Here is a 13,272-nt window from a genome sequence, read left to right as displayed (position 1 = left end):
TGCCGGTGCTCAGCACTAGAAGTTCTAAAAAGCAGGTGCTGAGATGGGTCCTTATCGGGTTCTCCATTTTTGCCCTCATCTTCAGGATAAAAAAATAAACCTTAGTTCTGCATCACCCTTCACTGCCTCTGATGTAACTTCAAAGAAAGTTGTTGCTTATTTAACTCATGCAAATAACCATTGAAAAAGCCAATAGTCCTGGCTTCTTGGAGGTGTAAAGTTACTTGCTATCTTATACATCTGGATGTAATGACATACGCTGCAAAATAACAGTCGGGCAGCACCCTATGCCAAGCACAGATTTTTATCTTACTTGATTTTAAGACATGCCCTTAATTACATAGGTTACGCCCCTGTGAGAGACCTCCCAGTTTTTTCATCCCGCTTAAAGCCCTAGCTACAGAAAATGTGTGATTACATCAAGGGACAGTTGAAGAAGGACTGGACGAATGGGCATAGTTCCATGTTTTTTTAGGTTAATTGGTTAATTGGGGTGAACGGTAGATCCTTTTTTCTTCAGTTTCCAGGCGCTAATGTGTCCAAATGATGCCAAAAGCTTGCAAACTTGTTCTCGAAAATCACCACCACTAACGAAACAGAAAAGAGGGTTGATGCAGGTGTTGAGACTGCAGACCGCCATTTCAATGAAAAAGAAGGCATCAGATTTCTCAATGGGGAGGCTTGCGCTTGGCCAATAGGCTCTGAGGAGGATGCAGACGTTCCTCGACACATGGTATGGTAAGTAAAGAAGGCCAAAAATGATCAGAGCTGAGCACATGAGCTTTGTCAGAGTATTTTTCTTCTGAAACCGGCGTAGCTTGCCCTTCCGCAGTTCGCCAAGGCTACTGCAATAGCAGTAACAGATGAACACAAAAGGAAGCACACACCCAATGGTGGTAGTACACAAGGAAAAAGGAAGTGTGATGTAGGTGGCATTGGAGAAGACATAGAGGGAGCACGTAGTTTTATTGTTCTCACAAGTCTGAGTGGAGGCCAGGTAAGTAACGGGTGTACTACATAGGCCAGTGGAGGCCCAAATTGTGATGCAGATTAGGAGTGATTGATGCTTTTTCAGAACCAGGAAAGACTTGTGTGGGTGCACTATGGCCAAATAGCGGTCCACACTGAGGCACGTGACGAAGTAGATGCTGCAGTAGTAACAGGCGTGATAACAGGTTCTAGTGATCTTGCAGGCTGCATCTCCAAATATCCAGTGCAGGTGGTTGAAATGGTAGTATATCAAGCAGGGAAGCGTTAAAATCCAGGTGATATCCGCCATGGCTAGGTTGCAGAGAAATATGGCGCTGCGGTTCCAGTGCTTCACTCGGTAGATGAGGATCCACATCACGGAGAAGTTTAGAATCAGCCCGATGACCAGGACCGTCAAAAACGTGGCAGGGAAGACTGTCGTCTGGATGGTCCCCAAGATGGTATTGGCACTTTCACAGAAGTCTTCTTCTGCTTTCTGTCAATTACAAAATAGAAAATCACTGTTCCTCAAAACATAATTTGGAAGTGAGCAGAGCTTCAACTGGTTCTACGTCATAATTTAAACATGAATATTGTGACAAATGGCTGTACAAGATCATATTTTTTTTAAACGTAAATATGATCAATTGCTACTTGGAGTAGAAATACTAAAAGACTAAATTTAGCCTGATAGTCCTGTTCCCAGAGCTCTAACTGTGATTAAAGCCCCCTCCACGATTTATGAGCCTGAGCCAAACGCCATATATGGGGTTTCCTGTAATGTTTGCACAGGGTACCATGTCTAGAGGTTTCGGTCTATCTGCTCCTATAGGAAACTGCAATGGGTATATTTTCACATTTATTTAACCCACAAGTTCTGACTCATGTTTTAATGTCTGATGGATTTTAACCATATACAGTAGAAAACAGTCATTTGAAACCATCTGCATTGTAGAACAGATTAAACAGCTGCAATGCTGCAGATATATAACCTTAATTAGGAAATCATTAAATTTTTTTAACTTCCCTACCTGTCAACCTGCTGCATAGCTATTGCCCTAAGACACGTGATTGACAGAAGTGAAAATCACCCCAAAGAAATCCTATTTTTCGTACTTATCCATATTTAAAAATAAATACAAACAGGAAAAATAGATGGTTTTCTATCTATATTTATCTGTGAAAATGAAAAACTGGGAGTCTTAATAATAAATGTTCACTCAAGCTTTTGTGGCATTGTTTAGTTTAATTTATCACAGCTGATCTGGAGGAGATCCAGATCAGAGCCATTTTAGGATAACCACATAATAACTCAATTAGTTCCCATAACATTTTTTCAGGCAAGTGACTATTTTCTGGATATCTTGAAACTCCAGCATCAATCCACTCTCAGGGAACCACTTAATCATTATTATTGTTAATTTGCTCTTGCATAGTGCACAGTTTTATTGAGTTGTAAATTTATTCGACAACCCTGAGTTACACCTCGGTAACGCTTTCATTAAGGAAAATCCTGTGTGAGAAGTTGGTCTGGTATATGCTGTCCACCACTTTAAGTGGGCACCCTGTACCAGTCCAAACAGCCCTCATGGTGATTTAAGAGGTCAAATATAACCTTAGAAAGGTATCCGAGTGGTAGCTGTGGAGAGCAGCCTTCAGGCTTAATCTTGAAGGAATGTTGAGCAGCTTGTTTTACCAGAATGCAACCTTATAGTATTGGTTAAATGAAAGTAGAACCACGCAGTAGTTTTAAAAATATGTATGTATTGATATAACACTCTTTAAGCATGACACAGTGTCTTCTACACAAAAATACTCACAAAGTACACAATACTGTAGCGCAGAAACAATCATAAGTACCACTAATACACATTGGGCTCCAGGGGAAGACCAAACCATACACTAAAATAGTGGTATAAGAACCACGACTCGAGTCAAGACAGCGTCTAGAGGATGTAGAAACGCTGGGACCCCAAGTAACCACCCAAGGTGAGTACGTTGGGACCCCATGGAGGACGGGTGCAGTGTGGGAACAGGAACCGCGTGCGCAGTTAAATTCTATGAGAGAGTGACATTTGAAGTTTTAAGGTTTAAGGACCCTTCCATGTGGATTCCGAAGAAGCGCAGTGGAACTTAGGAGGTTGGAGAGTCACCCCACCCGTGGATACACTAGTACCAGAGTTACCTATCCCATGAAAGCCGGGTGCATAGGGCAGAAGTTGCATCTGAAACTGCAGTCAAACTCAATGGAGGACTTCAAAGAAGAGCCACTGCTGGAAGGAGGAAAAGTGTCAGTTGAAATCCAAAGGTAGACTCTTGTTGAAGAGTACCTGAAAGCAGAGGGGACAGAGTCTGCATCACTCAGGAGTGACCAGGGGCTCGGTAGACAAATGCCCACCAATGTCGGGGGCTTCAGGTGCGTTGAGGGGGTTCTTGACTCCGTAGCCACAGGGACCAGGAGACATCAAGGATGACCAGGAGCTGGATGCAAGCTGTACTATGAAGGATGTCGAATGCTGAGGCGTCGTGTATGGCAGGAGCACCAACACGCCTTGGCAGCAGAAACCCATGCAGAAGGACAAAGAAGGTTACGGTTCAGACCAGCAAGGTCCAGGAGACTCACCAAACACAGGGGACTCAGGGCAGGTCTGGAGCAACAAGGGGAGCCCAAGAAAAAGCAGAGTTGTCCATCAAGTGGGCCTCGAGCAGTTTCACAAAGCAACAACCCACGGAGCACTCGGTGCGAGGAGGCCAGAGTTCTCTGTAGGAAATGGTGCCAGAGGTTGGGGTCACTTAGAGCCCAGTGCACTTTTTCTGCAAACCCCAACAAGCATATGCACTTGCAAATTAACGCAGTGCATAGGGGTAGTATGGGTCTTGCAGCCCCCAAGAGGGATTCTGTCCTCAAACTGGGTAACACGTCAGCTCGGACTACGAGGGACTTAGAAACCCACCTCATGTGCTGCTGGAGCCTCCAGAGTCCGTAGGAGCTCAGGAGCAGCAGACCGGTCAGTTGAGATGTGGTGCCTGTGGTTGTAGGGGAGTGACTCCATCACTCCAAGGGAGATATCTTCAGTTGTCCTTGATGCTCCACAGGTCCTGCATGGAGTCTGTATGGTGCATGGGCACAGATGATGCTTCAAACTGAGAGGGAGATGAAGTCGGGCCCAAACGAAGTCCAGCGTAATCCAGAGTGTCCAGACAGTCGAAGTTCAGTGTTTTCTGGTTCAGAATCTTGTCAACATCAAATCTAGGGTCCTACAGCCAGGTAAGCCCTTTTGTACCCACGGGAGAGGGTTGGACAGATTCAGGGGACCATCCCAGGGGAGGTTCTGGACAGTAGGGAGGTTACTCCCATGTCCTTTGTCTATTTTTGCACCAGAGCAGGAGCCAACAGCTCCCAGGACTGGTTTGAACTAGACTATGCACAGGGACACCAAATGTGCCCCTCATGCAGACTTTCGGTCGCTGGCACCCACCCAGGCCTAACACACAAAAGCCTGTCTGGGAGGTGGAATTTGGAAATACCGTGCGAACATGCTATTATATAAAATTTAATGAAATCTCTGTATTTTAATAGCAGGATATATATAATCGGATAGTTATATGTTCAACATGGTCAATTTGATTCATTATAATGGTGGTCTAACAGTTTAACAATTTACTTATTTGAGCCCATATCATAATATGTATGGATGTTGTGTCTGAAATAATATAGCTAGAAAGACACACTACCTTTTAGTCTTATCCTTGTCTAATGATCGCAAATTTATTTAAGCGTTATATGGAAATTGTATAATAATCACAATATATGGTTGCAACCTGTGGTATTAGTGTATTTCAATCTCTAAAACTAAGAAGGTAACAGCCATTTAGAATCGGAATACAATCCGTTCTTGTAGCAAAATCAAGATGTATCTCCCTATCTAAGATGGCTCCTAGCATTAGTGTATTTCAATCTCTAAAACTAAGAATGTAACAGGTATTTAGAATCGGAAGACAATCCGTTCTTGTAGCAAAATCAAGAAGTATCTCCCTATCTAAGATGGCTCCTATAAATAAAACTAGTAGGAACCCTTGTTCCCTTTAGCGATGAAGATTTAGATGTTGAACATTGGGAAATGGTTGGTCCTCGTAATCCTAATTAGTCACGTTTATAGTATCTAAATTGGCGCTTATGATACCTTTGACGTTACAAATAATAAAGGATAGTCTTTGCATAATGGGAGACAGTCCGTCCACTCTGTCTATACTCGCGTGTTTGCCTGACTCTAAGATGGCGCCTACGAAAACAACATCATTGACTTCCATTTAATCAATTAGTGTTTGCGTGGGAAAAAACTCATTATAAAAAGACGGCAATGTGGAACGAAGTGTTCTCATTATGACCGGTTGCTGTTAGACGACTTTGAAGTTCTATTTGTGAGGTCTCCATCATCTACTATCATGGTATGACCTTCCATATAAGATAAATATTGATAATATTTAGTCTGTTAGATCTTTAAATGAATACAAGTTCACGATACTATTTTTTTATCCTTCCCTTAGAGAGACCATATACTTACCTCAAGGCATCATTTTAAACAAAGAAGTGATTATTCTTTTGAGCCACGTTTATAAAGCACTCTAAGTAAGTGATTGGTTGTCAATGATTTATCTTCCCCCCCCCGTCCCAAACACTTCCCCTTTCCTTCTTTTGCCCCCCTTCCCCCCACCCCCTCTTCTCTTCTCTATGCCCCATATAAATACATATATGGTTTATCCACAGAATATGCGGCAACTTCATATCGAGAGTTAATTTGCAGACAGTGGCTTTTGGTGCACATATCCGTATTTTCAGTAAGTTTAGTTTTTGTATATATGCGTTACTATAAACCTAAGCAACATATGTAAAATAAAATACCTGCTAGCATAGTTATTTGACATTATCTGTTCACAGGAAAATAATATATTTCTATAGATGGAATTTTATCGAAACATGAGAGTGGCTATATCGTGAACCCTTTGACATCATGGATATCACAGGAATCTAGATATTCCATAGATTCATAGTAAGTTAAGCAAAATACATCAGCATTTCAATAATATTATATATATATATATATATTATAAAAAATGGTCATGATCTGATAATATGTAACAAAAGGAACCTTATTTTGAAAAAAAGAACTTTGGACTATTTTTACAGTTGTCCTACAAGCTGCATAATATTCCTGAGAGCCTAAACTAAACTGAGTGAAGCACTATACGCTAATGTAAGTTAGACTTTATACATCTATGGTAAGGTATCTGATTCTCTAAATATTTAATTTGTCTCATCATTAGGGGTGATCGTGATTTACATGAAATCTTTGACAAAATAAAATAAATCTTTGCGCATGTTATTAAAATATATTAGTATCCATAATTACATTCTAATTTGGGCCTTGTTTTTGAACACCAACATTATTGATGTATTCTTTCTATTATTTTCTGCACTTCTCTTACTATAATAATTCTTCTTTATCTTTTCTCTTTTTCTCTATTTATTCAGTCTATACCATGGAAATGTTTATAATCTTGACCATTATGATACTACTACAATCTATGTTTGGTAGAATGTATTAGATTTGAGGAAGAATGGGCCATCTTTATTCTTGTGTATATATATATTTTTTCTATACTTTTTCACAAATTGTGTTCTCTTTACATATCTTGTTGTAAAAAGTCATTATGTATATATTAGGTGTATTATATTGTATATAATCATGATTTCTCTCCCCTTTTTTTGATATTGTAATTAGCCGTCACAATTTATTATCATATAAAAAGTGTTGAAAATGCAAATGTTGACCAATTATCTAGGTATATGCATATATAGATTAAATGTAACCACTTATCTATGTCATTTTTATGTTCCACATAGTTGTTTTGCAATAGATGGTCCCCTGATGAAGGCAGTTTTGCCGAAACGCGTAGTCTCCATCTACCGCATTGCTCTCATCAACTGCACATCGACTGTCATACTAATTTATGACTTTATTTCCAAATATAATTTTTGATATCTGTGGTTTACTTTTTGTAAATAATTGGCATTGTATATATATTCTTTCCACCTTTTGAAATGAAAATAAGGAAATGAACTTAATAGATGAATTCAAAAAAGATGTTTATTTATATAGAAAAATAATTGATGAGTACAAATAAAATTATATATATATTTTTCAATATTAAATTTGTGTCTTTGATCTATATGTGGAGCACAGCTTTTTGGTTACGTTTATTCATATACCTGGTATTTGTTGGCATAATTTGATCGCAGCTTGCTATCTATTTCTTTCCAATTATTGGTCACACCACCCTGTGACAGGATACCTATTGTTCTGCCTTCCCCCCTCCTCGAGCTTGGCTCAGCAGATGGAGGGCAGAAACGTATCTCTGGCCGGCAGCAACCCTTTTGGGCTGCCCGAGACTTGAAGGCTGGTGCCGGGAACACCAGGGACCTCACAAAGCTTGTTTCTGAGGGGAGGAATCATACATCCCTCACCGTATACCTATGTGGGGGTATGATTCCACAATGTTTGATACCAAACACAATAGGGTTACTCTCAGTCATTTTAGAGTTGGTCATCACACGGTTGCATAATGCCACTCTATATGTCGTAAATAGCAGCAGTACTAACAACCCGGGAGAATGGACTCTGTAGGCTGCAGGGGTGTCCTGCTCATGCAGTGGCACCCTCTCACTGAGAACCAAGCACCCTGCCTTCAGGATTGTCAAGGTCTGTTATAGGGGTGACTTATAGGTTTTAAGTGTAGTGACCCTTAGATATTGTAAACCTATGTCTAAAGTAAGTGGTGCATGCATCATCTTACACAGGCTGCAATGGCAGACCTGTAGTTCCATTTTGCATGACCTCTCATGGGTGGCATGATACATGCTTCTGCCCGTGGGAGGCCTCTGGGGTACCTATGTCCTGGGTACATGGGCACCATATACTAGGGACTGACAAGGGTACCCCAGTATCCAATCTGGAGTGTAACTAAGTACATAACATAACAGTTTAGGAAGAAAGAAGATGGTTTAGGGTCCTGATTAGCAGGAACCAAGTCAGATTAGTCAAAACAGTATCACATGAAGCAAAAAGTGGGGGTAACCATAAAAAGCAGATCCTACTTTCCTACACAACCCCCCTCCCAAACATAAGGAGATTAAACTAACCTTGCCAAGTTGAGTCTTCATTTTCTGAGTGGAAATATCTAGAGATTCCATCTGCATTGGCATAGTTATACCCAGGCCTATGTTCCACTGTATAGTCCATCCCCTGTAGGGAAATGGACCACCTAAAAAAATTGGGGCTTTCACCCTTCCTCTGTTTTAGTCATAGGTGGGGCCTATGGTCTGTCTGAACAATGAAGTGAGTGCCAAACAAGTATGGCCTCAGCTTCTTCAGGGCCCAGACCACAGCAAAGGCTTCCCTCTCTATAGCTGACCAACGTTTCTCTCTGGGGGTAAACTTACTGCTGATAAAAGCTACATGTTGATCCTGACCCTCTGCATTAAGTTGTGACAACACAGCCCCTACCCCCAACACAGATGCATCTGTTTAGACAATACATTGCTTGGAGTAGTCAAGACTCTGCAGAATGGGAGCAGTGCACATGGCCTGCTTGAGATCATCAAATGCCTGCTGTCAGCTAACTATCCACTGAACCTTCTTGGGCATTCTCTTTGATGTCAGATTATTCAAGGGAGTCACTATAGACCCATATCCCTTTACAAATCTTCTGTAGTACCCAGTTAGGCCCAAGAAAGCTCTAATCTGAGTCTGGGTGGTTGGAGCATCCCAGTCCATAATGGTCTGGATTTTGTCCTTAATGGTTGAACCTGGCCTCCACCCACAAGGTGGGCCAGGTACACAACCTTGGTCTGCCCTATCTGGCACTTAGTAGCCTTAATAGTGAGGCCTGCTTTCTGCAGAGCCTCCAAAACATTCTTCAGGTGGACCAGGTGATCCTCCGAGGTGGAGCTAAAGACAGCTATATCATCAAGATTTTTTGCACTATAACCTTCCAGGTCTTTGAGGACTTTGTTCACCAGCCTTTGGAATCTGACAGGTGCATTCTTCAAGCCAAAGGGCATTACAATAAATTGGTAATACCCACTAGGGATTCAAATTTCTGTTTTTGGTTTGGCATCCTCAGCTAGTGTGATTTGCAAATAGCCTGGAGTGAGGTCAAATGTAATTAGATACTTGGCTGAGGCTAGAGTATCAATAAGTTCATCTGCCCTAGGAATTGGGTGAGCATTAGTCCTACTGACTGCACTGACTGCATTGAGTCCCCTGTAGTCCACACAAAACCTCATCTCTCTCTTAACACCATGTATGTGAGGTTTAGGTACCAGGACTACTGGGCTAGCCCCAGGGCTATCTGAGACCTCATTCACTCCCAGTTCCAGCATCTTTTGGACATCTGTCCTGATGCAATCTCTGACATCGTCAGGCTGCCTGTAGATGTTATTCTTGACAGTTAGACTCTCACCTGTGTTGACTTCATGGGTACACCAGGTGGTTTAAGTGGGTGTCAGAGAAAATAAATGCCTGTATTGATTGAGGATTTTCCTACAATCAATCTTCTGTTGACCAGTGAGGCTGTCTGGCAAGACTACACCATCAACTGATCCATCATCAGGGTTTTGTGAGAGGAGGTCAGGGAGTGGGTAAGTCTCTTCCTCATGTCCGTCATCAGTTGCCATGAACAAGACCATGTCAGCCCTGTCAATGTATGGCTTGGGCCGGTTCACATGGAGCACCCTGTGGGGGCTCCTGGGAGTACCAAGGTCCACCAGGTAGGTGACCTCTCCCTTCTGCTCAAGAATGGTATGGGGTCCACTCCATGCGTCTTGGAGAGCTGCTGGGGCCACAGGGTACAACACCCAAACCTTCTGCCCAGACTGATAAACAGTCAATACAGCCTTTTGGTCATGCAAAGCTTTTTGCAATTCTTGACTTGTCTCAAGGTTTTTACTTGCCTTCTTCATGTACTCAGCCATCAGCCATCCTGGAGCGGAGACCAAGTACATAGTCCACTATGTCTTGTTTGGGAGGGTTGAGAGGTAACTCCCATCCCCCCTTCACCAAACACAAGTGACCCCTACCTGGATGCCCAGATGTTCAAAAGGGCCGTAGCCAACCCACTTCTGTGGGACTCCACTGTAGTCAAAGAGAAGGCAGGGAAACAGGACATTCCATTTTCGCTTAAGCTTTTCTGGGAGACACATGATCATGCCCTTGAGGGTTTTGTTGAATATTTCAACCAACCCATTGCATTGTAGGTGATAGGGTGTGGTGAACTTGTAGTTCACTCTACACTCCTTCCACATAGCAGTGATGTAACTTCACATGAAGTTGTACCTCTGTCAGCTAAGACCTCCTTAGGGAAACCCACTCAGGAAAAGATTCCCAAGAGGGCACTGGCCACCACAGGAGCTGTGGGTGTTCTAAGGGGTATGGCTTCTGGATACCTAGTGGCATGGTCCACCACCACTAGAATGTAACTGTGTCCAGATGCTGTAGGAGGGTTCATGGGACCAATTATATCAATCTCAACCCTCTCATAGGGAACCCCCACCACAGATAGTGTTATGAGGGGGGCCTTTGTGGTACCACCTGACTTACCACTGGCTTGACAGGTAGTACAGGAGTGACAAAACTCCTTTGTGTCCTCTGACATGTGAGGCCAGTGAAAGTGATGGACACACCTGTCCTAAGTCTTACTTTGGCCTAGGTATCCTGTTAAGGGAATATCATGTGCCACGGTGAGTAGGAAGCCCCTAAACTTCAGAAGTATGACCAACCTCCTGGTGGCACCAGGTTTGGGGTCTCTACTCTCTGAGTATAGGAGTCCCTCATCCCAATAGATCCCGTGGGATCCACTGACACGCCCATCCGCCTCAGCAGCAGCTTGCTATCTGAAGGAATCAAGAGAGGGGCAGGTTTTCTGCTACAAACTCAAGTCTGCCCTGGAAGGGCCCCCTGTCCCCAAGAGCTCAACCTGATCAGGTTCTAGTTCCTCTGAGACAGTTCCTTCACTTGGACTGATATCATCTCCCTGAAGAGATTGATCCTCACACTGAGCCTGGAGGGAAGACACGGTTTTACACCTCCTGCTCTTTCTCTTGGAAGGCCCTTGGCCAATTGTTGCAGAATCCATAATCCAGGGCCTGTTCAGTGTTAGCCAGCTTGGCTTAAGACCTAGTCACAGCAAACACATCTTCAGTGATGCCCAGCATTGCTGCATACATCCTTAACTATACCTCAGCCCAGGCTGAAGTTTCTAAATCTTTGTTCAACACACACTTCACCGGAAGGTCTGAGCTAACCACAACTTTGTTAGGGCCAGTTGCCCCTCCCCAGCTGAAATTAACAACTGCCAAGGAATGATCAGTCCTGACATTGATAGCATTGGTCACTTGGCGCATTTCTCTAAGTATGATTTGGTCAGGGCCCACAAAATTCTCTGTCATCATAGTGACACCTGCACCTGTGTCTCTGTATGTCATGGCCTCCTTACCATGGATGAAAGTCTGCTGTCTGTATTTGTGCAGGTTACGGGAACTGACAAATAGGGTTGCAAGATCCATGCCGCCATCACAGACAAGCACACCCTGAGCTGTTGTTCTGACTAGGCCAGAACCCATCTCAGAGCCCAAGGTTAACACTACTAATCCCTTGTTCCCTGTACCACCACCTGTACTAACGTTAGGGGTGCAGTTGCCTTAGGAGCAGTGGTTGTAGGAGGATTGTGCTTGGCTTTTGGACAGTCAGCATCTCTAGTCTAATGTGTCTTCTTTTGGGAGAGATAACACCAAGGTTTCTTTTTGCCTTTAACTTTGTTGGATTGTGACTCCCCCCCAGATGCAGGTTTTTGGGACCCTGATGAAGACTTCTGATGTTTACCCTTGTCCCCACCCTTATCTGGAAATTTATCATTGTGCTCCTTTTAGTCGCCACCATTTTTCAGTTTTTTCAACTTCACCCTGGTTCTGACCCACTTATCTTCCTTCTTTCCCAATTCTTGGAGAAAAGTCAGATCAGAGTCAACCAGATATTGATGCAATAACTGATGTTGGCAATTATTAAGGATCTGCTCCCTCATAATCAAATTGTACAATCCCTTGAAATCATTCACTTTGCTGCCAAGTAACCAGCCTGCCAGAGCCTTAATGGCACTATCCACAAAGTCTACCCAATCCTGAGTCTGTGTCTTCTGGGTGTCTCTGAACTTAATCCTATATTGTTTAGTGGTTAAGCCAAACCCATCAATGAGAGCACTCTTCAAAATTGAGTAGTTGTCAACAGCCCCTTCTCAAACAGTGAGGAGCTTATCTCTTCCTTTGTCAGCAAAGGAGAGCCACAAGAAAGCGGCCCACTGTTCTTGAGGGACCCTCTGAATTTAAAGGCCCTTTCCAAAGCAGTTATCCATTTATGGATGTCATCCCCAACATGGTAGGGAGGGACAATCTTGCTCAGGTTCCTATTATCAAAGGAATGTTCCTTAATTATAGGGACACTGTTGCTACCACCACCGGACTTTAGTCCCAACTTTTTTCTAGCTCTCTGGACTTCTAGGGACTCTTTATCAAAGGTCAATTGCTCTTGCCTAAGCCTAGCGTTCTCATGTTCAAGCAATTTGTACTCCCTATCATAAAGAGTGGTCCCTATTGCTAGAAACAGAGGTCCCTACAGACTGTCCTGAGTGATTAGACTCTGCAGAGGGAGATCTAGATCTCCTTGGTAGACTCTGCACTCTGCCAGTAGGGGTGAAGAGGGGGCCACCATGCCTTCTTCAGTGCCTTCTGGAAGATCTGAGTTATCCAGGTGGGACCCATCTTGGTCCTCCTGTTCAGGGTTAGATTCCAGGTCATAAAAGGTGTCAACTCCTGACCTGTCTTCATTCCCTGTCCCACCTGTTGCAGGGATTCTGCTCATGCACAGAACTATGCGCAGGAAACCAGGACCTCAGTGAATTGTGGTGTACCAAAAACTCACCTCAGAACCCAGAACCCCTATCCGACCAGCATCAGTGTCCCATTCGTTATCCGTATTATCTCGGAGGTCCCAATGTATAGACAACCCAGAACAAGTGACTTAGAGTACTCTCAGGAATGGTGGGAATCAGAAATACCTGTTTGTAATTATTCTCATATCAGTCCACAACAAGAGTAGTCAGAGACACGGTAAAGTTTAAAAGGTTTATTTTATAAACTACGTGTCCTAAAATGCAGTACTTTGGCTAACATAAGCAGACAAATGATTAAAA

General features: G+C 43.1%; 1 protein-coding gene across 1 annotated transcript in view; it reads right to left on the bottom strand.

The window, feature by feature from the left end:
* Positions 1 to 484: 484 nt before the first annotated feature.
* Positions 485 to 13,272, bottom strand: part of LOC146859863 (P2Y purinoceptor 1-like) — a 30,561-nt gene continuing 17,773 nt past the window's right edge. Inside the window, exon 2 of the mRNA XM_085646119.1 lies at positions 485 to 1,465. Within this exon, the coding sequence (XP_085502245.1) occupies positions 485 to 1,465 (981 nt within the window). The remainder of the gene's footprint in view (positions 1,466 to 13,272) is intronic.

This window comes from Triturus cristatus, chromosome 3_1 (assembly GCF_964204655.1).
Source record: "Triturus cristatus chromosome 3_1, aTriCri1.1, whole genome shotgun sequence".
Taxonomy (NCBI): Eukaryota; Metazoa; Chordata; class Amphibia; order Caudata; family Salamandridae; genus Triturus; species Triturus cristatus.
Note: the sequence above shows the minus strand (reverse complement) of the source record. Positions and strands in the feature narration are given on the sequence as shown.